The sequence below is a fragment of the Salmo salar genome, chromosome ssa09 (assembly GCF_905237065.1).
Source record: "Salmo salar chromosome ssa09, Ssal_v3.1, whole genome shotgun sequence".
Lineage (NCBI taxonomy): Eukaryota > Metazoa > Chordata > Actinopteri > Salmoniformes > Salmonidae > Salmo > Salmo salar.
Window position 1 is genome coordinate 50,068,460 of NC_059450.1, and position 25,697 is coordinate 50,094,156.

The 25,697-nt window shown below is 41.9% G+C and overlaps 2 protein-coding genes across 2 annotated transcripts; both read left to right on the forward strand.

Moving 5' to 3' along the window:
* Nucleotides 1-3,771: 3,771 nt before the first annotated feature.
* On the forward strand, nucleotides 3,772-21,122 carry marc1 (mitochondrial amidoxime reducing component 1). The gene is made up of 7 exons (XM_014182619.1): nucleotides 3,772-4,138; nucleotides 9,790-9,960; nucleotides 13,260-13,425; nucleotides 15,618-15,758; nucleotides 16,290-16,351; nucleotides 18,966-19,037; nucleotides 20,648-21,122. The coding sequence occupies exons 1-7, from the start codon at nucleotides 3,885-3,887 to the stop codon at nucleotides 20,772-20,774; spliced, it is 993 nt and encodes a 330-aa protein (XP_014038094.1). The 5' UTR covers nucleotides 3,772-3,884; the 3' UTR covers nucleotides 20,775-21,122.
* LOC123744785 (uncharacterized) lies at nucleotides 21,030-25,345 on the forward strand. The gene is made up of 3 exons (XM_045724969.1): nucleotides 21,030-21,073; nucleotides 22,857-23,301; nucleotides 23,504-25,345. Exons 1-3 carry the CDS (start codon nucleotides 21,030-21,032, stop codon nucleotides 23,750-23,752), a joined length of 738 nt encoding a protein of 245 aa, XP_045580925.1. The 3' UTR covers nucleotides 23,753-25,345.
* Nucleotides 25,346-25,697: the final 352 nt, after the last annotated feature.

A 25,697-nucleotide genomic window follows, 5' to 3' on the forward strand; every position in this document is an offset into this window, starting at 1 on the left:
CTGTCCTCTAAAACACAATTCTCTCAGGTCCCCCCCCCCAAAAAAAAACATCTCTGTTTCTTCTTACTTTTTCGTTGTGTTGCGCAGTTTGAATACGCAGATTTTAGTCATAATCGATGGGGCTTTTCTCCCCAGAAGCTCGAATCTGATGTGGGTGTTTTTAATGCTCCCTGTGTTTTTTTTTTTTTGCCGTTTAGCTGAACAATCCATGTTTTTTTAGGTCACTGTACCCCTCTTTCACCCCAAGGATGACTCTCCAAAAAGCAGGCAAGGCCAGCAATACAGGCGGCTTGATGAGAGACTCCTTGTCAACCAGCTAACGTTATACTTTTGATACCAGTTGGTATTGAAATCCCTCACATTTTCATCCTTCATCATGAAACTGATCTCAGGTAGAGGTCGACCCTCGGTTTTAATTCGCACTTTTTCCGTGTTCCCCAGAGAATGAAAGGGGGTTTTCAACAAAAAGTAAACAAAATTTGCAGTAACGTAGGCGGTGAAAACTGCACACTGGAGCTGGCTGGTTGCTAGCTTCTGCTACTGGTGTATGCAAGGCAAATTGAACAGGACGCAATAATACAGTTTTAAAACCAAGAAAACGTAATGTAAAGGAAATGTCAAGTATTTTGTACTAGTTCCAGTACATGGGTACAATCAGAGTTACAGTACACGGGTACAATCCTGGTTACAATCAGAGGTAGCCAAACAAATGCTTTTTTGCCTTGGTCACTTTTTATTTTCAACAAGCAATTATTTTGGCATTCCTTGTTGCTTATATAGTCTTACCTGATACCCAGGCTACAGTGATTACTAAAGCAGGCATACAGTACAGTAGTGACCAATTTAGGTTTTGCCTGGTAATCAGGTTTGCTTGCCATCTCAGCATACAAGCCAAATAGAGAGAGCTGGCTGTGTGCCCTACACTCTGCCTTCAGCCATTAGACCAATTGTACAGCCCCAAATGGCACCCTATTCCCTATATAGTGCACTTATTTTGACCCGGGCTCATAGGCTTCCATAGAGGTCTGGTCAAAAATGTAATGTACTAATAAGGGCATAGGGTGCGATTCTCTGGTCAAAAGTAGCTTGGGAAGCACTCCTGCACAAAACAGCAACAGAAGGAGGATCCATTCGACAAATCCCTGTATTGCCTCCCTATGAAGAGAGCATCTGCTGTTTTCTGTTTGGCCACAGACTTTAGTATTCATGTCAAAGACAGAAATAGTTTCACTGGGGAAGGTCAGAGATGACATTACATCACCACAGGAAGTCTTCTAATCATCACTGCCTTGACCATATTAGGTAGTTTTTCGCTGCTTGTATTAAAGAGTATAAATACAAAGTACAGTCGTGGCCAAAAGTTTTGAGAATGACACAAATATTAATTTCCACAAAGTTTGTTGCTTCAGTGTCTTTAGATATTTTTGTCAGATGTTACTATGGAATACTAAAGTATAATTACAAGCATTTCATAAGTGTCAAAGGCTTTTATTGACAATTACATGAAGTTGATGCAAAGAGTCAATATTTGCAGTGTTGACCCTTCTTTTTCAAGACCTCTGCAATCCGCCCTGGCATGCTGTCAATTAACTTCTGGGCCACATCCTGACTGATGGTAGCCCATTCTTGCATAATCAATGCTTGGAGTTTGTCAGAATTTGTGGGTTTTTGTTTGTCCACCTGCCTCTTGAGAATTGACCACAAGTTCTCAATGGGATTAAGGTCTGGGGAGTTTCCTGGCCATGGACCCAAAATATCGATGTTTTGTTCCCCGAGCCACTTAGTTATCACTTTTGCCTTATGGCAAAGTGCTCCATCATGCTGGAAAAGGCATTGTTCGTCACCAAACTGTTCCTGGATGGTTGGGAGAAGTTGCTCTCGGAGGATGTGTTGGTACCATTCTTTATTCATGGCTGTGTTCTTAGGCAAAATTGTGAGTGAGCCCACTCCCTTGGCTGAGAAGCAACCCCACACATGAATGGTCTCAGGATGCTTTACTGTTGGCATGACACAGGACTGATGGTAGCGCTCACCTTGTCTTCTCCGGACAAGCTTTTTTCCGGATGCCCCAAACAATTGGAAAGGGGATTCATCAGAGAAAATGACTTTACCCCGGTCCTCAGCAGTCCAATCCCTATACCTTTTGCAGAATATCAGTCTGTCCCTGATGTTTTTCCTGGAGAGAAGTGGCTTCTTTGCTGCCCTTCTTGACACCAGGCCATCCTCCAAAAGTCTTTGCCTCACTGTGCGTGCAGATGCACTCACACCTGCCTGCTGCCATTCCTGAGCAAGCTCTGATCGGTGTCCCGATCCCGCAGCTGAATCAACTTTAGGAGATGGTCCTGGCGCTTGCTGGACTTTCTTGGGTGCCCTGAAGCCTTCTTCACAACAATTGAACCACTCTCCTTGAAGTTCTTGATGATCCGATAAATGGTTGATTTAGGTGCAATCTTACTGGGAGCAATATTCTTGCCTGTGAAGCCCTTTTTATGCAAAGCAATGATGACGGCATGCGTTTCCTTGCAGGTAACCATGGTTGATAGAGGAAAAACAATGATTCCAAGCACCACCCTCCTTTTGAAACTTCCAGTCTGTTATTCGAACTCAATCAGCATGACAGCGTGATCTCCAGCCTTGTCCTCGTCAACACTCACACCTGTGTTAACAAGAGAACACTGACATGATGTCAGCTGGTCCTTTTGTGGCAGGGCTGAAATGCAGTGGAAATGTTTTTGGGGGGATTCAGTTCATTTGCATGGCAAAGAGGGACTTTGCAATTTATCTGATCACTCTTCATAACATTCTGGAGTATATGCAAATTGCCATCATACAAACTGAGGCAGCAGACTTTGTGAAAATTAATATTTGTGTCTTCTCAAAACTTTTGGCTACGACTGTATATGCAGTGGTGGAAAAAGTACTAAATTGTCATACTTGAGTAAAAGTAAAGATACCTTAATAGAAAATGACTCAAGTAAAAGTGAAAGTCACCCAGTAAAATACTACTTGAGTAAATCTATTTGGTTTTAAATATACTTAAGTATCAAAAGTAAATGTAATTGCTAAAATATACTTAAGAATCAAAAGTAAAAAGTACACATCATTTCCAATGTTTTTATTTACGTAAAGCCAGGGGCACACTCCAACACTCAGACATAATTTACAAACAAAGCATGTGTGTTTAGTGAGTCCTCCAGATCAGAGGCAGTAGGGATGACCAGGGATGTTCTCTGTTTAGTGAGTCCTCCAGATAAGAGGCAGTAGGGATGACCAGGGATGTTCTCTGTTTAGTGAGTCCACCAGATCAGAGGCAGTAGGGATGACCAGGGATGTTCTCTGTTTAGTGAGTCCTCCAGATAAGAGGCAGTAGGGATGACCAGGGATGTTCTCTTGATAAGCGTGTGCGTTAGACCATTTTTACTGTCCTGCTAAGCATTCAAAATGTAACGAGTACTTTTGGGTGTGAGGGAAAATGTATCGAGTAAAAGTACACTACTTTCTTTAGGAATGTAGTGAAGTAAAAGTAAAAGTAATAAAAAATATAAATAGTAAAGTAAAGTACAGATACTTTAAAGTACTACTTAAGTCGTTTTTGGGGGGGGATTTTTACTTAAGTACTTTACACCACTGTGTATATGTAGAATTTTGTGTACAAATTGGCCTACAAATAATGTTACAATAACAACCTGATAGTCAACCAACTTCAGCACCTTCAATAGTCCATTCATAAAATTCAGGACCCAGGAACTAATCCTTTATACAATTCAGAGCCCAGGAACTAATCCTGTATATCTGACGTCATCATAGATCAGCCCCTTCACTGACAAGTTCAATAAGAAACAATCTCTGGTTCAATGTCCATTTGAGCCGTTTGGAAAGTAAAGATGTTCTTTAATAAAGAAGTGTTAATTAATGCGTTCACAGAGAATAAGAAAGCCCTGTTGTTAGCTGGAGGCGCTGGTCTTACTGCTGTCGGACTCGGACTGGGGTATAAGTATTTTCTCAAGCCGGAGAAAGTTGTCCGTGTGGGAGTTGTGTCACAGCTGCTCATTCACCCACTGAAGTCCGGGAAAGCCGTGTCCGTGGCCCTTGCAGAATGTCAACAGATTGGTTTGAAGTACGGCGAACTACAAGATCGGTCTGTAGCTGTTTATTTTCATAACTGTAAATGAATGTTCATGAGTTTAGGCTAATGTTGGCCGACACCGCTTGAATTGGTGACACATATCGATTCGTCTAAGTGATTATCAATGATTTATAGGCGTCAGTACTACTTTTACACACTGTTATGGCCATTGCAGTTCTGGACTTGACGGTTTATTGACTCCAAACCCACAGGCCACAGTCTGGTCGTAGCCTACGCTAGATAACTGATTAAAACAATCACAGATACTCACTGTCAGGACATGGGGAAAGAGAGCAAACAATGCCAGCATGGAAATATAACAGATATGCAGTGTCCAGCGCCCTGCCCTTAAATACATGTAATTTTGTCCTTGAAACATTTTCATTTATACTGCACAATTCTATTAATTCCTATGGCGTAGTGCTCCATACCAATATGGCTGACCAGAGGCTTCGGGGCAAAGTCCAATGCATATAGCAAACAGTAATCCAGGGTTTCTATAGATCACTGGTGATTATCATGTTGAACAAATTGCAAGTTCAACCACAACAATAAATTGCAAGTTCAACCACAACAATAAATTGCAAGTTCAACCACAACAATAAATTGCAAGTTCAACCACAACAATAAATTGCAAGTTCAACCACAACAATAAATTGCAAGTTCAACCACAACAATAAATTGCAAGTTCAACCACAACAATAAATTGCATGTTCAACCACAACAATAAATTGCAAGTTTGTCCGTTTTTGAATCAGGAGGCCCCTCTGTGTCATCATCCAAACTTGTCAGGGAGGTTGTGGTTGGTTGTAACCCTTCAGCGTTGCCAGGTCAAGCAAACATTTCTAAAACCAATGACCACTGAAAAGCTGCCCAAAAACGCCTGAAAAAGAGCACAATTATTTAATTTTCACAGCAAGAGGAGTTGCCATATTTTATACAATAAACCCATTTTTCCCACAACGTTATCAAGCCAATTTAAGAATGAATATCATAGAAACTTGTAACAACTTTAGAAGCAACATTTTGTCTTTCCTCAAAATAATAATTATTGCAAGCTATGAAATTACATAATAAAGGAATTTCAATATGTGGCAAGAGAAAATATAATTTTTAATTTATTAAAATGGTTTGAGTAGATTAAAGGAAGGTAGCCTATAGCCCCTGATAGGCCTACATCTCATTTCAGATAGCCTACAGTAACCTAGACGAGACAGTGTACCAGAACATTTTGGAGTTTGTGTTACGGGGTGCAAATTTCTGTTTGTGCAAAAGCTGTCATCAAGGCAAAGGGTGGCTACTTTGAAGAATCTCAAATATAAAATATATTTTGATTTGTTTAACACTTTTTTTTTTTTTTTAAATCTTTTTTTTATTTTTTTACTACATAATTCCATGTTATTTCATAGTTTTGATGTCTTCACTACTATTGTACAATGTAGATAATAGTAAAAATAAAGGAAAAACCCTTGAATGAACAGGCGTGTCCAAACTCTTGACTGGTAAGTGTATGTAGATAGTTTAGTGCCTAAAATAAGGGGATAAATTCATGTCAATAGGACTGGCACTTCAGAACAAACTTTCTTTTGGGACTATCTGTTATTCAATGTGTTTCTATGGGCTAATAGCAGTAATATCTTACATTTTACATTTAAGTCATTTAGCAGACGCTCTTATCCAGAGCGACTTACAAATTGGTGCATTCACCTTATGATATCCAGTGGAACAACCACTTTACAATAGTGCATCTAAATCTTTTAAGGGGGGGGGGTTAGAAGGATTACTTTATCCTATCCTAGGTATTCCTTAAAGAGGTGGGGTTTCAGGTGTCTCCGGAAGGTGGTGATTGACTCCGCTGTCCTGGCGTCATGAGGGAGCTTGTTCCACCATTGGGGTGCCAGAGCAGCGAACAGTTTTGACTGGGCTGAGCGGGAACTGTGCTTCCTCAGAGGTAGGGGGGCCAGCAGGCCAGAGGTGGATGAACGCAGTGCCCTTGTTTGGGTGTAGGGACTGATCAGAGCCTGAAGGTACGGAGGTGCCGTTCCCCTCACGGCTCCGTAGGCAAGCACCATGGTCTTGTAGCGGATGCGAGCTTCAACTGGAAGCCAGTGGAGAGAGCGGAGGAGCGTGGTGACGTGAGAGAACTTGGGAAGGTTGAACACCAGACGGGCTGCGGCGTTCTGGATGAGTTGTAGGGGTTTAATGGCACAGGCAGGGAGCCCAGCCAACAGCGAGTTGCAGTAATCCAGACGGGAGATGACAAGTGCCTGGATTAGGACCTGCGCCGCTTCCTGTGTGAGGCAGGGTCGTACTCTGCGAATGTTGTAGAGCATGAACCTACAGGATCGGGTCACCGCCTTGATGTTAGTTGATGTTAATATCTGTTATTCAATGTGTTTCTATGGGCTAATAGCAGTAAGGACTATCTGTTAAATGTGTTTCTATTGGCTAATAGCAGTAATGCCAAATTCAATGTTTCATCTAATAAGGTTAGGTATTCGTTGATACCTTAATGGGTCTTAAAATTCAAAGTCAAATAGTCATGGCTCAGTTGGTAGAGCATGGTGTTTGCAACGCCAGGGTTGTGGGTTCGATTCCCATGGGGGCCCAGTACGGGAAAAAAAAAAAAATGTATGAAATGTATGTATTCACTACTGTAAGTCGCTCTGGATAAGAGCATCTGATTAAAATGTAAAATGTAAATGTTAGCTTAGAGCCCCCCTCCTCCCCTTGCTTAGACTCTAGGGTTAAAGGTTAACTACACCCAAAAATCAACATTTCTCAGATTTTTCCCAGACCTCATGGTGTGGTTTAAGCATTGTTGTGGACTTAAAACATCCAATTTGGTTGTATTTCTATTTTAAAAAGTTTTTCTTATTTGTTTTTTTTAAGAGCGAAAACCTGATAATTTGGGCTATTTACTTCATTTTTGTTTTAATAAAATACATATTTTGAAGAACAAACATCATTATGGCAATTCATATCTTGCAGTAAAACTGTACATAACATTTTCTTCTCAAGAGAACAGACTAAATGTTAAGGGATAAATGTTCTCTTACTTAGAAAATACTCTTAGTTATATAATAGTTATATAGTATATAGACAATATCCAAAACTAACAATACATACAATTTATACAATTTCAGTCATTTTAAATTGTAAAGTTGTGTCTTTCTACACAATATCACAACAAATGTTTCCAATCTGGCTAGGTGAACTCGATAAAGTTTTCAATCATTTCACTGTGTATTTCAGATAAAATCAAGGCATTAGAATGTTCCAGAATAAAGCTTTACACTGTAAACATATTGGATCTGTATTATGTAACAGACTGCCGCTTTACACTGTAAACATATTGGATCTGTATTATGTAACAGACTGCAGAGTTACTCTTCAGCGTGGTGTGTTTCTGTGACATCAGTGCTGCGTAGGACTGGGAAATACTCAAAGTATTCAGACCCCTTGACTTTTTCCAGATTTTGTTACATTACAGCTTAATTCTAAAATTGATTAAATCGTTTTTTTCCCCCTCGTTAATCTACACACAATACCCCATAATGTGGATTGTGGTGTCAGGAAAACAACCTCTCACTCAACATCAACAAAACAAAGGAGATGATGGTGGACTTTAGGAAACAGCAGAGGGAGCACCCCCCTATCCACATCGACGGGACAGCAGTGGAGAAGGTGGAAAGTTTTAAGTTCTTCGACGTACAGTAGACATCACGGACAAACTGAAATGGTCCACTCACACAGACAGTGTGGTGAAGAAGGCCCAACAGCGCCTCTTCAACCTCCAGGAGGCAGAAGAAATTTGGCTTGTCACTCAAACATTTCTACAGAAGTACAATTTGAGAGCATCCTTATACTGAGGAGTGGCTTCCGTCTGGCCACTCTACCATAAAGGCCTGATTGGTGGAGTGCTGCAGAGATGGTTGTCCTTCTGGAAGGTTATTTTATCTCCACAGAGGAACTCTGGAGCTCTTTCAGGTTGTTGGTCACCTCCCTGACCAAGGCCCTTTTCCCCCCGACTGCTCAGTTTGGCCGGGCGGCCAAGTCTAGGAGGAGTCTTGGTGGTTCCAAACTTCTCCCATTTATGAATGATGGAGGCCACTGTGTTCTTGGGGACCTTCAATGCTGCAGAAATGTTTTGGTACCCTTCCCCAGATCTGTGCCTCGACACAATCCTGTTTCGGAGCTCTACAGACAATTCCTTCGACCTCATGGCTTGGTTTTTGCTCTGAAATGTACTGTCAACTGTGGGACCTTTTATATAGACAGGTGTGTGCCTTTCCAATTCATGTCCAATCAATTGAATTCACCACAGGTGGACTCCAATCAAGTCTTAGAAACATCTCAAGGATGATCAATGGAAACAGGATGCACCTGAGCTCAATTTAGAGTCTCATAGCAAAGGGTCTGAATACTTATGGAAATAAGGTATTTCTGTTTTACATTTTTAATACGTTTGCCAAAATTTCGAAACATTTTTTTTCAGTCTGTCATTATGGGGTATTGTGTTAAGATAAAAATAGATTCTTTAATTTATTTATTTTAGAATAAGGCTGTAACATAACAATGTGTAAAAAGTCAAAGGGTCTGAATACTTTCTGAATACACCATATATCGAATTCATTTAATGTACGATATTCTAAATACCTGTATCGTAAGAATCAAGATTTTGTTATTTTGTACGTCCGCTTTACGTCCGCTTGTTCTCATGTTGTCTTTTTGGTCTCCTTCACTCCTCTGTGCTGTGCAACTTCACATTTACACCAGAGACTATATATAGTATAATGACAGATGCTCATGTCTCCGCCCCAAAGGTGGGAAGGCAGGCGACAAGCTTCTTGACTTTTTTTCTTTCTTCTTCTGCACATTTTAGACTGGCCTTTTTATTGTCCCCCAGCACAAGGTGCACCTGTGTAATGAGCATGCTGTTTAATCAGCTTCTTGATATTCCACAACTGTCAGGTGGATGGATTATCTTGGCCAAAGAAAAATGTTCACGAACAGGGATGTAAACACATTTGTGCACAAAACATTTGAGATAAATAACTTTTTTGTTCATATGGAACATTTCTGGGATCTTTTATTTCAGCTCATGAAACACGGGACCAACACTTTACATGTTACGTTTATATTTTTGTACAGTACCAGTCAAAAGTTTGGACACACCTACTCATTCAAGGGTTTTTCTTTATCGTTACTATTTTCTACATTGTAGAATAATAGTGAAAACATCAAAACTATGAAATAACACATATGGAATGATGTAGTAACCACAAAAAGTGTTAAACAAATCAAAATATATTTGAGATTCTTCAAAGTAGCCACGCTTTGCCTTGATGACAGCTTTAACCAATCGGGAGGCCCCGTGGACATTTTATTCTAACGTCTTCAAACTTGCGTGTTTTTTGTTAAGATGAATTACCATAATGTAAACGTGATTTCTGTCATTCTGAGTACCGTGGGTGGACGCCCTAATCATGTTAAACACCCAGTGGATATGGGTCCTGTTACACTTCCTCAAATGTCCTGTAAATTTAAAACGCTGCCGATCAAGGCAGCATAGTGGCGAACGCTGCGCTGTGTTGTGCCTGTCGTACACAGCTAATGTACTAACTGTAAGTCACTCTGGATAATGCTGTGTTTTGCTGCAGGCACTGGCTGGTGATCACTGAGGATGGTCATTTTGTGACGGGCAGACAGGAGCCTCGCCTTGTTCTCGTATCTCTGACCAGTGAGGGGGGGCAGACGTGTCTGAACGGACCAGACATGGAGGAGCTCAAGTTCCCCCTACTGCAGCCCGACAACCCTGTCATCGACTGCAGGTATGTGTTACTAATGACATGCCACTGGCTCTGAGTGAAGCCAGTGTGTCTATGTACGCGGATGACTCAACACTATACACATCAGCTATTACAGCAACTGAAATGACTGCAACACTTAACAAAGAGCTGCAGTTAGTTTCAGAGTGGGTGGCAAGGAATAAGTTAGTCCTAAAAATTAATAAAACTGAAAGCATTGTATTTGGGACAAATCAGTCACTAAATCCTTTACCTCAACTAAATATCGTAATGAATCATGTGGAAATTGAGCAAGTTGAGGTGAATAAATTACTTGGAGTAACCCTGGATTGTGAACTGTCATGGTCAAAACATATTGATACAACAGTAGCTAAGATGGGGAGAAGTCTGTCCATAATAAAGCACTGCTCTGCCTTCTTAACAACACTATCAACAAGGCAGGTCCTACAGACCCTAGTTTCTACCTTCTTAACAACACTATCAACAAGACAGGTCCTACAGACCCTAGTTTCTACCTTCTTAACAACACTATCAACAAGGCAGGTCCTACAGACCCTAGTTTCTACCTTCTTAACAACACTATCAACAAGGCAGGTCCTACAGACCCTAGTTTCTACCTTCTTAACAGCACTATCAACAAGGCAGGTCCTACAGGCCCTAGTTTCTACCTTCTTAACAACACTATCAACAACGCAGGTCCTACAGGCCCTAGTTTCTACCTTCTTAACAACACTATCAACAAGACAGGTCCTACAGACCCTAGTTTCTACCTTCTTAACAGCACTATCAACAAGGCAGGTCCTACAGACCCTAGTTTCTACATTCTTAACAACACTATCAACAAGACAGTGTCGTGTCTTTGGCTATGCCGGATTAAGTGATATGACATGCTAACCTATAAAATGATTTCTCTGTAATTAATATTACCTGATTAAGCTAATCATGTAAATGTAATTAACTAGAAAGTCGGGGCACCACGGAAGAACGTTTATAGAGCCGTTATCTTCCGAATAAACTCTTAAAATACTTTGTAATATTTTACATCGATAGCAGTCAATATTAACCCTTGTCTTATTTTCAGTCTCATAATGAAAGTTGTAAATTCTTGGCTATCTTCACGAACCCTGGCTAACAAGTTGAATCAGCAATACAAAATTGGGTTTAATTATTTATTTACTAAATACCTAAACTTATCACACAGAATTACAAATACACCGAATACATATGATGTCATACAAAAACGTCCTGGTGGACGGAACCTGTATCATGGCTGGTTACACAAAGGAAGGGGGTTGGGCTTGAATGAAAGAGCGGTAAGATTTAGGAACAAAGAAACAGCAGCTATGCTATCGTAAATACATTATCTTATGCATTATAAATGACCGCCCATTTGGAAAAGGAAAATGCAATAAATATTTACTCTGAGCTGCGCTTCGGTAGATTGGTCGTAGATGCTGGCCGGGTTGGCCAACAGATCTTCCTGTACTTGGAAGAATGTCTCTGGTGGTAAATTGGATACGTGGTGGTATCTTCGTCTGGTTGTTAGACTGGATCCGTCGTCCGTCCTTTCCTAGCCCACGTCTACAGCGGCCGCTGCTAACTCAACGGCTAGGAAGTATCACTTCTGTAGTGAATAAGCTCAAAGTTCATACCATTCGCCACCTAAGCTCACGCCGAGGTTGGCTTAGTTCTGTACTTGACATGTGTGTCCTTCTAACGTAGAGGCTGCAGACCTCACGTACTGGAACAACCTGGTTATCTTTTCGTCAAAGGCTTATATAGTGGAGAGGGGGGAAGGATGTGTTTCATCGTTTATAACCCCTGTCTCTTCACAGGGGTGGGCCACTGATCAAGCAGGGCACTTTCCTTATGAAAACCCAATTCTCTCATTCGGAAGCTAAAATTACATTTAATCTCCTAACAAACAATTTCAATATCAAACATTTCAATTGCATAACAATTCCATGTTACTCTGATAACTAGAGAGTGTATACTTTCTCAGGTACCGTTTATGTCGTCCTGTCATCAGTCATAATGTCTCAGATGACAAGCGAACTGACATACATACTCATTACGTTCCCAAGCATATTTCCAACTGGTTTTATTACCAAAATATGGTTCCTTTTCCCATTTGTTTGATGTTCCCAGACTCTCTATATTTAACACAGGCTATTCAAGTCCTTCAGTAGGATCAGAGAGGGGAAGAGAGAAAGGTATTTATGGGGGGGGGGGTCATAAACCTTACCCACAGGCCAACGTCATGACAACAGGTCCTACAGACCCTAGTTTCTACCTTCTTAACAACACTATCAACAAGGCAGGTCCTACAGGCCCTAGTTTCTACATTCTTAACAACACTATCAACAAGGCAGGTCCTACAGGCCCTAGTTTCTACCTTCTTAACAACACTATCAACAAGGCAGGTCCTCCAGACCCTAGTTTCTACCTTCTTAACAACACTATCAACAAGACAGGTCCTACAGACCCTAGTTTCTACCTTCTTAACAACACTATCAACAAGGCAGGTCCTACAGGCCCTAGTTTCTACATTCTTAACAACACTATCAACAAGGCAGGTCCTACAGGCCCTAGTTTCTACCTTCTTAACAACACTATCAACAAGGCAGGTCCTACAGACCCTAGTTTCTACCTTCTTAACAACACTATCAACAAGGCAGGTCCTACAGACCCTAGTTTCTACCTTCTTAACAACACTATCAACAAGGCAGGTCCTACAGGCCCTAGTTTCTACCTTCTTAACAACACTATCAACAAGACAGGTCCTCAAGACCCTAGTTTCTACCTTCTTAACAACACTATCAACAAGACAGGTCCTACAGACCCTAGTTTCTACCTTCTTAACAACACTATCAACAAGGCAGGTCCTACAGACCCTAGTTTCTACCTTCTTAACAACACTATCAACAAGGCAGGTCCTACAGGCCCTAGTTTCTACATTCTTAACACTATCAACAAGGCAGGTCCTACAGGCCCTAGTTTTGTCTCACCTTATGGAACAGCGGGGACTGTGAAGAAACACAAACATTGGTACAGGCACACACACACACACACACACACACATATGATAACATACACACATGTACACATGGATTTTGTGTTGTTGAGTAGGGGCCTGTCGGCACACACTTAATGTGTTGTGAAATCTGTTGTGACATGTATTGTAGTTAGGGCTGTCCCCGACTAAAAAAATATCTTGGTCGAACAAGAGTCGTCTATTCTTCTTCTTCTCTATTCTATATAGTGTCTTAACTCTTCTGTCTGTGTCAACAGGAAGTGTCTTAACTCTTCTGTCTGTCTCCCAGAGTGTTTAGTACAGACATCCAGGGCAGGGACTGTGGAGACGAGGCGTCTAGCTGGCTGACCCGCTACCTGGGGGCAGGTAAAACCTATCGCCTGGTGCACTTTGAACCCCACATGACACACAGGAGATCAGCGGATAACGAGCCTCTCTTTCCTCGCAATGAAAAGGTAACAGCTCAGTTGGTGGATAGATTTAATATATTTAGTTGATCATTCAAAGTAGAAGGCTGCTCCAGCCAGAGAGAAAATTTGCAAATGTTAAAGTGATCAAGGATAGAACACAAAAGTTTGTTTCCGTTGTGGTCCTCTTATGACCTAGTTATCACTTTATGACTTACAGTGAGGGAAAAAAGTATTTGATCGCCTGCTGATTTTGTACGTTTGCCCACTGACAAAGAAATGATCAGTCTATAATTTTAATTGTAGGTTTATTTGAACAGTGAGAGACAGAATAACAACAAAAAAATCCAGAAAAACGCATGTCAAAAATGTTATAAAATGATTTGCATTTTAATGAGGGAAATAAGTATTTGACCCCTCTGCAAAACATGACTTAGTACTTGGTGGCAAAACCCTTGTTGGCAATCACAGAGGTCAGACGTTTCTTGTAGTTGGCCACCAGGTTTGCACACATCTCAGGACGGATTTTGTCCCACTCCTCTTTGCAGATCTTCTCCAAGTCATTAAGGTTTCGAGGCTGACATTTGGCAACTCGAACCTTCCACTCCCTCCATAGATTTTCTATGGGATTAAGGTCTGGAGACTGGCTAGGCCACTCCAGGACCTTAATGTGCTTCTTCTTGAGCCACTCCTTTGTTGCCAGGCCTTGTGTTTTGGGTCATTGTCATGCTGGAATACCCATCCACGACCCATTTTCAATGCCCTGGCTGAGGGAAGGAGGTTCTCACCCAAGATTTGACGGTACATGGCCCCGTCCATCGTCCCTTTGATGCGGTGAAGTTGTCCTGTCCCCTTAGCAGAAAAACACCCCCAAAGCATAATGTTTCCACCTCCATGTTTGACGATGGGGATGGTGTTCTTGGGGTCAGAGGCAGCATTCCTCCTCCGCCAAACACGGTGAGTTGAGTTGATGCCAAAGAGCTCCATTTTGGTCTCATCTGACCACAACCCAGTTGTCCTCTGAATCATTCAGATGTTCATTGGCAAACTTCAGACGGGCATGTATATGTGCTTTCTTGAGCAGGGGGACCTTGTGGGCGCTGCAGGATTTCAGTCCTTCACGGCGTAGTATGTTACCAATTGTTTTCTTGGTGACTATGGTCCCAGCTGCCTTGATCATTGACAAGATCCTCCAGTGTAGTTCTGGGCTGATTCCTCGCCGTTCTCATGATCATTGCAACTCCATGAGGTGAGATCTTGCATGGAGCCCCAGGCCGAGGGAGATTGACAGTTCTTTTGTGTTTCTTCCATTTGCGAATAATCGCACCAACTGTTGTCACCTTCTCACCAAGCTGCTTGGCGATGGTCTTGTAGCCCATTCCAGCCTTGTGTAGGTCTACAATCTTGTCCCTGACATCCTTGGAGAGCTCTTTGGTCTTGGCCATGGTGGAGAGTTTGGAATCTGATTGATTGATTGCTTCTGTGGACAGGTGTCTTTTATACAGGTAACAAGCTGAGATTAGGAGCACTCCCTTTAAGAGTGTGCTCCTAATCTCAGCTCGTTACCTGTATAAAAGACACCTGGGAGCCAGAAATCTTTCTGATTGAGAGGGGGTCAAATACTTATTTCCCTCATTAAAATGCAAATCAATTTATAACATTTTTGACATGCGTTTTTCAGGATTTTTTTGTTGTTATTCTGTCTCTCCCTGTTCAAATAAACCTACCATTACAATTATAGATTGATCATTTCTGTGGGCGGGCGGGCGCTATCTCATCGTGAGATCCTGTCCGACTTACCTCAGCTACATCCCTAGGTTGTGTACCCTGACCTTTGGTCATGTTGTTGTCTAGATAGTGTACCCTGACCTTTGGCCCCGTCATGTTGTTGTCTAGATAGTGTACCCTGACCTTTGGCCCTGTCATGTTGTCGTCTAGATAGTGTACCCTGACCTTTGGCCCTGTCATGTTGTCGTCTAGATAGTGTACCCTGACCTTTGGCCCTGTCATGTTGTCGTCTAGATAGTGTACCCTGACCTTTGGCCCTGTCATGTTGTCGTCTAGATAGTGTACCCTGACCTTTGGCCCTGTCATGTTGTCGTCTAGATAGTGTACCCTGACCTTTGGCCCTGTCATGTTGTCGTCTAGATAGTGTACCCTGACCTTTTGGCGCTGTCATGTTGTCGTCTAGATAGTGTACCCTGACCTTTTGGTTCTGTCATGTTGTTGTTGTCATCTAGATAGTGTACCCTGACCTTGGCCCGATCATGCTGCTGTCTGAAGCCTCTGTGAAGGACTTGAGCAGTAGGCTGGAGAAGGAGGTCACGGTGGCACGGTTCCGACCCAGCATCGTTGTCAGTGATTGTGAGGCTTTTGATGAGGTACAGTTTTATTGCTTTCAGCTTTATCAACACGCACAACATCAAACAACATCAACACATCACACACACATCAACACACATTAACACAACATCACACAACATCCACACCAATCACACAACATCACACATCAAACAACATCAACACACATAACACAACATCACACATCAACCAACATCAAACAACATCAACACATCACACACACATTAACACATCACACAACATCAACACACATAACACAACATCACACAATATCCACACCAATCACACATCATACTTCAACCAACATCAAACAATATCACATATATCGTTTTTGTAAATGTTGTTAATTCTATAATTTCAGGAGGTTTAATTGGTATATCCAGAGTTCCTATGTTATTCTACATGTCATTCTATGGGGTATATCCTAGTCTTTTGAGGCTTAAAGTGGACTCCTGTAATTCCACTTAGTCATACCTTTATTCCAGTGTGTTGTGGTTTTAGGATACTAATTCTATTCCCATAACGTTAACTTAATCTTCCTCTTGGGTTAGGATTCTTGGGAAGATATCCAGATTGGCAATGTGCGGCTGCACCGCGTGATGGCGTGTGGAAGGTAATGTGTTCTTAACTACTGATCATCATCATCACAAACAAACTTCCTCCCGTTGCTACGGGCAATAGCAAGGTTTGCTATTGTCGTGACCCTGTGTTTATATAATATAGTGACCCTGGGTTTATATAATATAGTGACCCTGTGTTTATATAGTTTTATATAATATAGTGACCCTGGGTTTATATAATGTAGTGACCCTGGGTTTATATAATATAGTGACCCTGGGTTTATATAGTTTTATTTATTTATAGCGTAGCCATCCTGTGTTTATATAGTTGTGTATATAATATAGTGACCATGTTTATGTGGTTCTATATAATATAGTGACCCTGGGTTTATATAATATAGTGACCCTGGGTTTATATAATATAGTGACCCTGGGTTTATATAATATGGTGACCCTGGGTTTATATAATATGGTGACCCTGGGTTTATATAATATGGTGACCCTGGGTTTATATAATATGGTGACCCTGGGTTTATATAATATGGTGACCCTGGGTTTATATAATATGGTGACCCTGGGTTTATATAATGTAGTGACACAAATGTGCATGTGTCTGCTCAAACGGTCAGAAACAGACTCCATGAGGGTGGTATGAGGGCCCGATGTCCACATGTGGGGGTTGTGCTTACAGCCCAACACCATGCAGGACGTTTGGCATTTGCCAGAGAACACGAAGATTGGCAAATTTGCCACTGGCGCTCTGTGCTCTTCAGAGATGAAAGCAGGTTCACACTGAGCACATGTGACAGTCTGGAGACGCCGTGGAGAACGTTCTGCTGCCTGCAACATCCTCCAGCATGACCGGTTTGGCGGTGGGTCAGTCATGGTGTGGGGTCGCATTTCTTTGCACTGCCCTCCATGTGCTCGCCAGAGGTAGCCTTACTGCCATTAGGTACCGAGATGAGATCCTCAGACCCCTTGTGAGACCATATGCTGGTGCGGTTGGCCCTGGGTTCCTCCTAATGCAAGACAATGCTAGACCTCATGTGGCTGGAGTGTGTCAGCAGTTCCTGCAAGAGGAAGGCATTGATGCTATGGACTGGCCCGCCCGTTCCCCAGACCTGAATCCAATTGAGCACGTCTGGGACATCATGTCTCGCTCCATCCACCAACGCCACGTTGCACCACAGACTGTCCAGGAGTTGGCGGATGCTTTAGTCCAGGTCTGGGAGGAGATCCCTCAGGAGACCATCCGCCACCTCATCAGGAGCATGCCCAGGCGTTGTAGGGATGTCATACAGGCACATGGAGGCCACACACACTACTGAGCCTCATTTTGACTTGTTTTAAGGACATTACATCAAAGTTGGATCAGCCTGTAGTGTGGTTTTCCACTTTAATTTTGAGTGTGACTCCAAATCCAGACCTCCATGGGTTGATACATTGGATTTCCATTGATTATTTTTGTGTGATTTTGTCAGCACATATTTCATTCATTCAGATCTAGGATGTGTTATTTTAGTGTTCCCTTTATTTTTTTGAGCAGTGTATAAACACAGGGTCACTATTATATAAACACAGGGTCACTATATTATATAAACACAGGGTCACCGTATTATATAAACCTAGGGTCACTACATTATATAAACCCAGGGTCACTATATTATATAAACACAGGGTCACTACATTATATAAACCCAGGGCCACTATATTATATACAACTATATAAACCCAGGGTCACTATATTATATAAACACAGGGTCACTACATTATATAAACCCAGGGCCACTACATTATATAAACACAGGGTCACTACATTATATAAACCCAGGGTCACTATATTCTATAAACACAGGGTCACTACATTATATAAACACAGGGTCACCGTATTATGTAAACACAGGGTCACTATATTATATAAACCCAGGGTCACTGTATTATTGTTAGGTTCTATTTCTCAGGGTATAATCTCTACGGACACTATGAAAGCTTAACCAAGTTTAATTTTTCCCCAGAGGATCAATACAGCCCGATTTGACAAAGACATTTTCACACAATCACTAATATTTAACCATTCCTCGTAGGCTGAGTCTCCTCCTTCACATCTGTACAAACATTGTATCTTTACAGCTAGGCAGGACACTAAGTGATACGGGCCATAAACTTTTATTTCTCCCTTAACGTGACCTGACCTCAACCCCCCCCCTCCATCACTAATCCATGGCTCTCTCCCCTTATCAATGCCTGACCTCAACCCCCCTCCATCACTAATCCATGGCTCTCTCCCCTTATCAACGCCTGACCTGACCTCAACCCCCCTCCATCACTAATCCATGGCTCTCTCCCCTTATCAACGCCTGACCTGGACCCCCTCCATCACTAATCCATGGCTCTCTCCCCTTATCAACGCCTGCCACATGTAATCACTTCCCTGCACTCAACACATTCCAATGCTTAGTTGCACACACTATATACCTACCTCCTATAAACATTAACTTCTGGTGTAGACCCTCTAAACCTCAGCACTCCCTCAGTGACATGAAAAAGTATATTTTCATATTCTCAGAATTCAACATTTTATATAAAACTACTATTAAGGTGTTAAGTAAAGGATGTCATCCTCATTTGTGATCCTCATTTGTCATCCTCATCTGTCATCCTCATCAGATGCATCTCTACCACGGTTGACCCTGAAACAGGAGTCATCACCAGGAAACAGCCACTGGACACACTCAAAAGGTAACAAGAGTAGCTGGCACAAAAAATATATATACACTGAACAAAAAATATAAAACGCAACATGTCAAAGGGTTGGTCCCGTGTTTCATGAGCTGAAATAAAAAGATCCCAGAAATGTTCCATACGTACAAAAAGCTTATTAATCTCAACTTTTGTGCACAAATTTGTTTTACATCCCTGTTAGTGAGCATTTATCCCCTCGCCAAGATAATACGTCCACCTGACAGGTGTGGCATATCAAGAAGCTGATTTAACATCATGATCATTACACAGGTGCACCTTGTGCTGGGTACAATAAAAGGCCGTTATCAAATGTGCAGTTTTGTCTCACAACACAATGCCACAGATGTCAAATTATGAGGGAGTGTGCAATTGGCATGCTGGCTGCAGGAATTTTCACCAGAGCTGTTGCCAGATTATTGAATGTTCATTTCTCAACCATAAGCCGCCTCCAACATCGTTTTTATAGAATTTGGTAGCACGTCCAACCGTTCAGCATCGTAACTGACTTCAGTGGGCAAATGCTCACCTTTGATGGCCACAGGCACACTGGAGAAGTGTGCTCTTCACGGATGAATCCTGGTTTCAACTGTACCGGGCAGATGGCAGACATGGTGGCGTGTGGGCGAGAAAGTTGCTGATGTCAACGTTGTGAACAGAGTGCTCCATGGTGGCGGTGGGGTTATGGTATGGGGCAGACATAAGCTACGGACAACAAACACAATTGCATTTTATCGATGGCAGTTTGAATGCACAGAGATAACGTGACGAGATCCTGAGGCCCATTGTCGTGCCATTCATCCGCCGCCATCACCTCATGTTTCAGCATGATAATGCACGGCCCCATGTCGCAAGGATCTGTACACAATTCCTCGAAGCTGAAAATGTCCCAGCTGTTCAATGGCCTGCATACTCACCAGACATGTCACCCGTTGAGCATGTTTGGGATGCTCTGGATCGACAGCGTGTTCCAGTTCCCTCCAATATCCAACATCTAAACACAGTCATTGAAGAACAGTGGGACTACGTTCCACAGACCATAATCAACAGCCTGATCAACTCTATGTGAAGGAGATGTGTCGCGCTGCATGAGGCAAATGGTGGTCAGATACTGACTGGTTTTCTGATCCACAACCATACCTTGTTTTATAAAGGTATCTGTGACTAACAGATGCATATCTGTATTCCCAATCATGTGAAATCCCATAGATTAGGGCCAAATTACTTTTTTTTTTTTTTTTCAATGGACTGATTTCGTTATATCTTTGCGTTTTTTAAATATTTTTGTTCAGTGTGGGATTTGTCTATCTGTCATTGGGCTTATTCGATATTACAGCTTGATAGTGCAAGTAACTGCCGACTGACTGATCTACAAAATCACCTTGCATCATAAATAAACTACTCATTATTATTATTATTATTATTATTATTATTATTATTATTATTTGAAGATCAGTCAGTCACAATTTACCCACAATGCATTACAAATGTGATTCTCTTGAAAACTGCCATCTGTGATCAAGCACAATGTGACTTCTTCTGTTTTTTTATAGAACAACTAATTGCTTGTAGAAGGTATTAACCTCCTAAGGTTTTATTTGCTTCCCCAGCTATCGAATGTGTGACCCATCCCAGAAGAACATCTACAAGGCAGCTCCACTGTTTGGACAGATGTATATCGTCAGCAAGACTGGGGTACTCCAGGTTGGAGATTTGGTGTACAAGACCAGCCACTGAGACGGACGGAAGACTAGCTACTATAATATATGCTTTACATGTAGTAGTGCGACGATGGCATAGATTATTAGAAAGTCACAAAATAACAAATAGAACAGAATGCGCTTTTCATATTTTGCAGTTAAGTCATTCTTTCTAAGTAGGTTGAAGATTATACGGGGGGGGGAATAAAAAAATTTAAAAAATCAAATTTTTATGATTGAGAACATTTGTAGTTGGTTTTAATGTGTGTTCTGTAAGAGCTAAACGTTTATCATGGAAAGGAAAACAACCAATCAAACAGTGCCTGTGTTGAGAGGGCAAGTCTACCGGGTTGCGTTCAGTTCATTAAACGTTTTACTACATTCAGTGATGTTTTTTTTTTTTTGCGCACCATTTTTCAACAGCCTTGAGGTATGTTTTCTCCCATTTGGTGTGTGTGTGTGGAGGGGTGTGACCTGATCAAAACACACACCCTCTGGGGCCACCGTGGCTGCGTTTTTACACAGGCAGCCCAATTCTCATCTTTTTTTCCATTAATTGTTCTTGTGATTTAATCACAAAATATAATTTTTTCACATCAGCTGATCTGATTGGCCAAAAGACCAATTTAGTGAAAAAAAAAAAAAAGATCAGAATTGGGCTGCATGTGTAAACGCTGCCCATGATTACAACATTCTTCAACGGGTTGTTCAGAACAACACAGTTTCCATTAAAAGTTGCACGCCATTGAGTCCTGTTGAACGAGACCTTGGCCTATAGCCTAAGGGGCAAGTCCTCCCCTCTAACTCTCTCCGGCACTCCCACGTAACATCAACAACCAACTGAGAGGTGAGAATATACCAGTTGTGAAGCCATAAACTAAAATGTTGTGTTCAAAAACCATATTAATAGATTTAAAAAATAAATATATATATATATATATATATATATATGTTTTGTTGCGTTTAACTGCTGAAAATCCTGTTGTCGTTTCCTTAGTAGGTGACGTCAGAGGAAGTGTGAGGGAAGTGGGACCTCCCGGTGATGGACTAGTTTCCGACTGGGAATGCCGCGTTCAAAACAACTGGGATTGGGAAAACAGCTCCTACTGGGATTATTTACATTTTTTTTTAATGGTCATCCAACTGGGGAATTCAAACAACATAACATTCATTTATAAAAAAAAACAATATATAGAATACTATGGTTTTTGAACACTATAATTTGTTTGCGAGCATAATAGCAGTACTTTTAGTTAATGTTTGACGCAGCTTGTTTGCCATTAGCCAATCAGCGTTTCTCAACGAGTTAAAAGCACTTGATTGCATCCAACTGGTGTTTACGACTTCACAAGGGGTAATTACCACCTTCCCATTTGTTTATGAACACAGCATGAGGGCACATAGGCGTCTGTCTGCAGGTTTTCGCTCCTCCCTTGTACTTGACTGATCGATTAAGGTAACTGATTAGTTAGGAATTCTCCTCACCTGGTTGTCTAGGCCTTAAAGGGACACAGATTGAAAGAAAAATAATGCTACGTTCGTAAACAAGTGAGAATTAATCACAAGACTGGTTAAAATCCACTTGAACTGCTTTTCAACTGGTAATTACTAGTGGGAAACTCGTCTATAATCCTGATGCCGCGTTCAAGATAACTGGGAACTGGGAAAATCTCGGACTTTCGACTTTAGTGCGTTCAAGACATCTGGGAATTTGAAAAAAAACTAGCTCTAACTGGGAATTATTATTTTTGTCCACATCCAACTCGGGAAACTCTGGCATCTTTCTCGAGCTCCGACTTTCTGACCTGGAGATCACTGACGTCATGATTTTACCTATTTTTTTTTTTTTTCTTCTGAGTTCTCAGTTGTCTTGAAAGCACCATGAGCTCCCACTTCTCCCACATGCTGATCTCTGATGTCACCTTCTAATTTTCGTCAGTTAAATGCAACAAAACCATTATTTCTTAAAAGCAATGTATTAATGGCTTTTGAACACTATAATTTGTTTACAAGCATGCTAGCTGTACTTTTAGTTTATGGTTTACAAAGTTTGTTGGCCATTAGCCAATCAGCCTTTCTCAACAAGTTCAAATCGTGTCTCTTTATCCACCCTCTGAAGTCTGGGAGAGGAGCCTCCTTGGCCGCAGCCGAGTCTGGGAGAGGAGCCTCCTTGGCCGCAAGCAGAGTCTGGGAGAGGAGCCTCCTTGGCCGCAAGCAGAGTCTGGGAGAGGAGCCTCCTTGGCCGCAAGCAGAGTCTGGGAGAGGAGCCTCCTTGGCCGCAAGCAGAGTCTGGGAGAGGAGCCTCCTTGGCCGCAAGCAGAGTCTGGGAGAGGAGCCTCCTTGGCCGCAAGCAGAGTCTGGGAGAGGAGCCTCCTTGGCCGCAAGCAGAGTCTGGGAGAGGAGCCTCCTTGGCCGCAAGCAGAGTCTGGGAGAGGAGCCTCCTTGGCCGCAAGCAGAGTCTGGGAGAGGAGCCTCCTTGGCCGCAAGCAGAGTCTGGGAGAGGAGCCTCCTTGGCCGCAAGCAGAGTCTGGGAGAGGAGCCTCCTTGGCCGCAAGCAGAGTCTGGTGAGGGACTGGGCCACACAGACCTAAATCAGTGTTTCCTAATCTTGGTCCTGGGGACCCAAAGAGGTCCCCATTTGTTGTTTTTGCACTAACACTTGATTCAACTAATCAATTCATCATGCGACAACTCATCATGCTTCGGTAAACGTCCCATTTAAATATTGTTAATCTTTAACACTCTTCTCTTCTACCACCATTTCAGATAGAAACGCCAGGTCCTCCCGACTGGCGCAGCGGTCTAAGACACTGCATCGCAGTACTAGAGGCGTCACTACAGACCTGGGTTCGATCGCAGGCTGTGTCGCAATCGGCAGCGACCGGGACACCCATGAGGCGGCGCACAATTGGCCCAGCGTCGTCCGGGTTAGGGGAGGGTTTGGCCGGCCGGGATGTCGTTGTCCCATCGCGCTGTAGCAACTCCTGTGGCAGGTGCCTGGCGCATGCACACTGACACGGTTGCCAGTTGTACGGTGTTTCCTCAGACACATTGGAGCAGCTGGCTTCCGGGTTAAAGCGAGCGGTGTGGCTTGGCTTGGTCGTGTTTCGGAGGACGCATGACTCTTGACCTTCGCCTCTCCCGAGTCTGTACGGGACAAGACTGTAACTACCAATTAGGGGAGAGAAAGGGGTAGAAAAGTACAACAACAAACAAACAAAAATAGAAATGCCATTCAAACTTTAAAATGTGTAGACTGATCTGGATTAAGTTGCTTATGTTCAACTTTTTGAAAATTATTGATACTTTTTATATAAAATGTTATTTTTTTTTAATTTTTTTTTGTCCTCCGACTTTAAAGTGATTTTCTTCAACATTCTAAAAAGGTCCCATTGTGACATCATGATTTCCAACATTCCTTTGACTGTGAATGCAACAATGTAGCTTTTGACACAAATCAACTACATTGACCCAAACTTTTAGTTTATGAAATCTTTACTTCTCTGCTATTCAAATTCTGAAATCACAACAAAAATATATTTTTTACCAATCTGACGATACAGCTGTTTTAGTAACCGCACCAACTACATTTTCGTACTTTTTAATTTTTTTTATAAACAACTCAAATGTTGATCCCGACAATTTAGAGAAACTTGGCGCGAATGAAATCTGTGTCTACTTCTCTGTTATTTAAATCAGAAATTATAACACTTCTTCCACTAAAACAAAATACTTTTAAAGAGCGTTAGCAAGGCACACAATTTTACTAAATGTAAATCATTGATACTAACTTTACTAAACGTAAAATTATAATCTAGTTATTTTAGCTAATCTTTGGAATGTTACTCCCTTTGCACAGTTCAAACTTTAAAAATGTTGAGACTGGGTCTGGCTTAAGTTGCTTGTATACAACTTCTTGAAATCTTTTTATACTTTTTTTAACTATTAGGTGTGTTTTGTCCTTTTATATCCTTTATCTACTTTAAAGGGATTCTCTTCAACATTCTTAATGGTTCCATTGTTTTAAAAACTCCCAGATTGCCAACATTCTATTCACTGTAAACAAGAACCTTTGCCACAAATCAGCTACTTTGACCACTTTCCCAACAAATTAGACAAAAAGTTAGAGCGTATGAAATCTTCCTCTACTTCTGTAATATTTCAATATGAAGTCAGAACAGAAATTATTTCTAGCAATGAAGAGGTGCAGCTAGTTTTAGTTAGCGCATCAACTTCACTCATTTTAAGCTAACTTCCTGATGTTGAATTAACCAGGTTTTCATCCAATGTTTTTATGCTAGTAAAGTACATGTCGGATAAAACATTTCACGACAGGCTTGAAGGAAATGGCAGATTTGCTGTATTTTTTGTGTGTTATTTCTTATATTATTTGCTTAGAACGTTTCTTGTATTATTGGCAGTCACTCACCAGAAATTCGACTTCCCAGACCTGGATCCTTTGTTTGAACGTCCCGAGGGAGCTCTATTCATCCCGGGGGCTGCACCAAAACGCTGACGGCGGAGAAGCAATGTGCAAACCATCCACCGCTTCCGAGTATATTACTCGCTAACGTTGGCTAGGAAAAAAAAAATCCCTAGAAAGGCAGGAAATTAGGAAGAAACCTAGAGTGGAACCAGGCTCTGAGGGGTCCCGTGTGGCTCAGTTGGTAGAGCATGGTGTTTGCAACGCCAGGGTTGTGGGTTTGATTCCCACGGGGGACCGGTACAGAGAAAAAATGTATGAAATGTATGCATTCTCTACTGTAAGTTGCTCTGGATAAGAGCGTCTGCTAAATGACTAAAATGTAAAATGGGTGGACAGTCCTCGTCTGGCTGTGCTGGGTGGAGATTATAAGAGTACATGGCCATTAAGGCCAGAAAAGTTCATAGATCACCAGCAGGGTCAAATTGTAATCACAGTGGTTGTAGAGGGTGCAACAGGTCAGCACCTCAGGAGTAA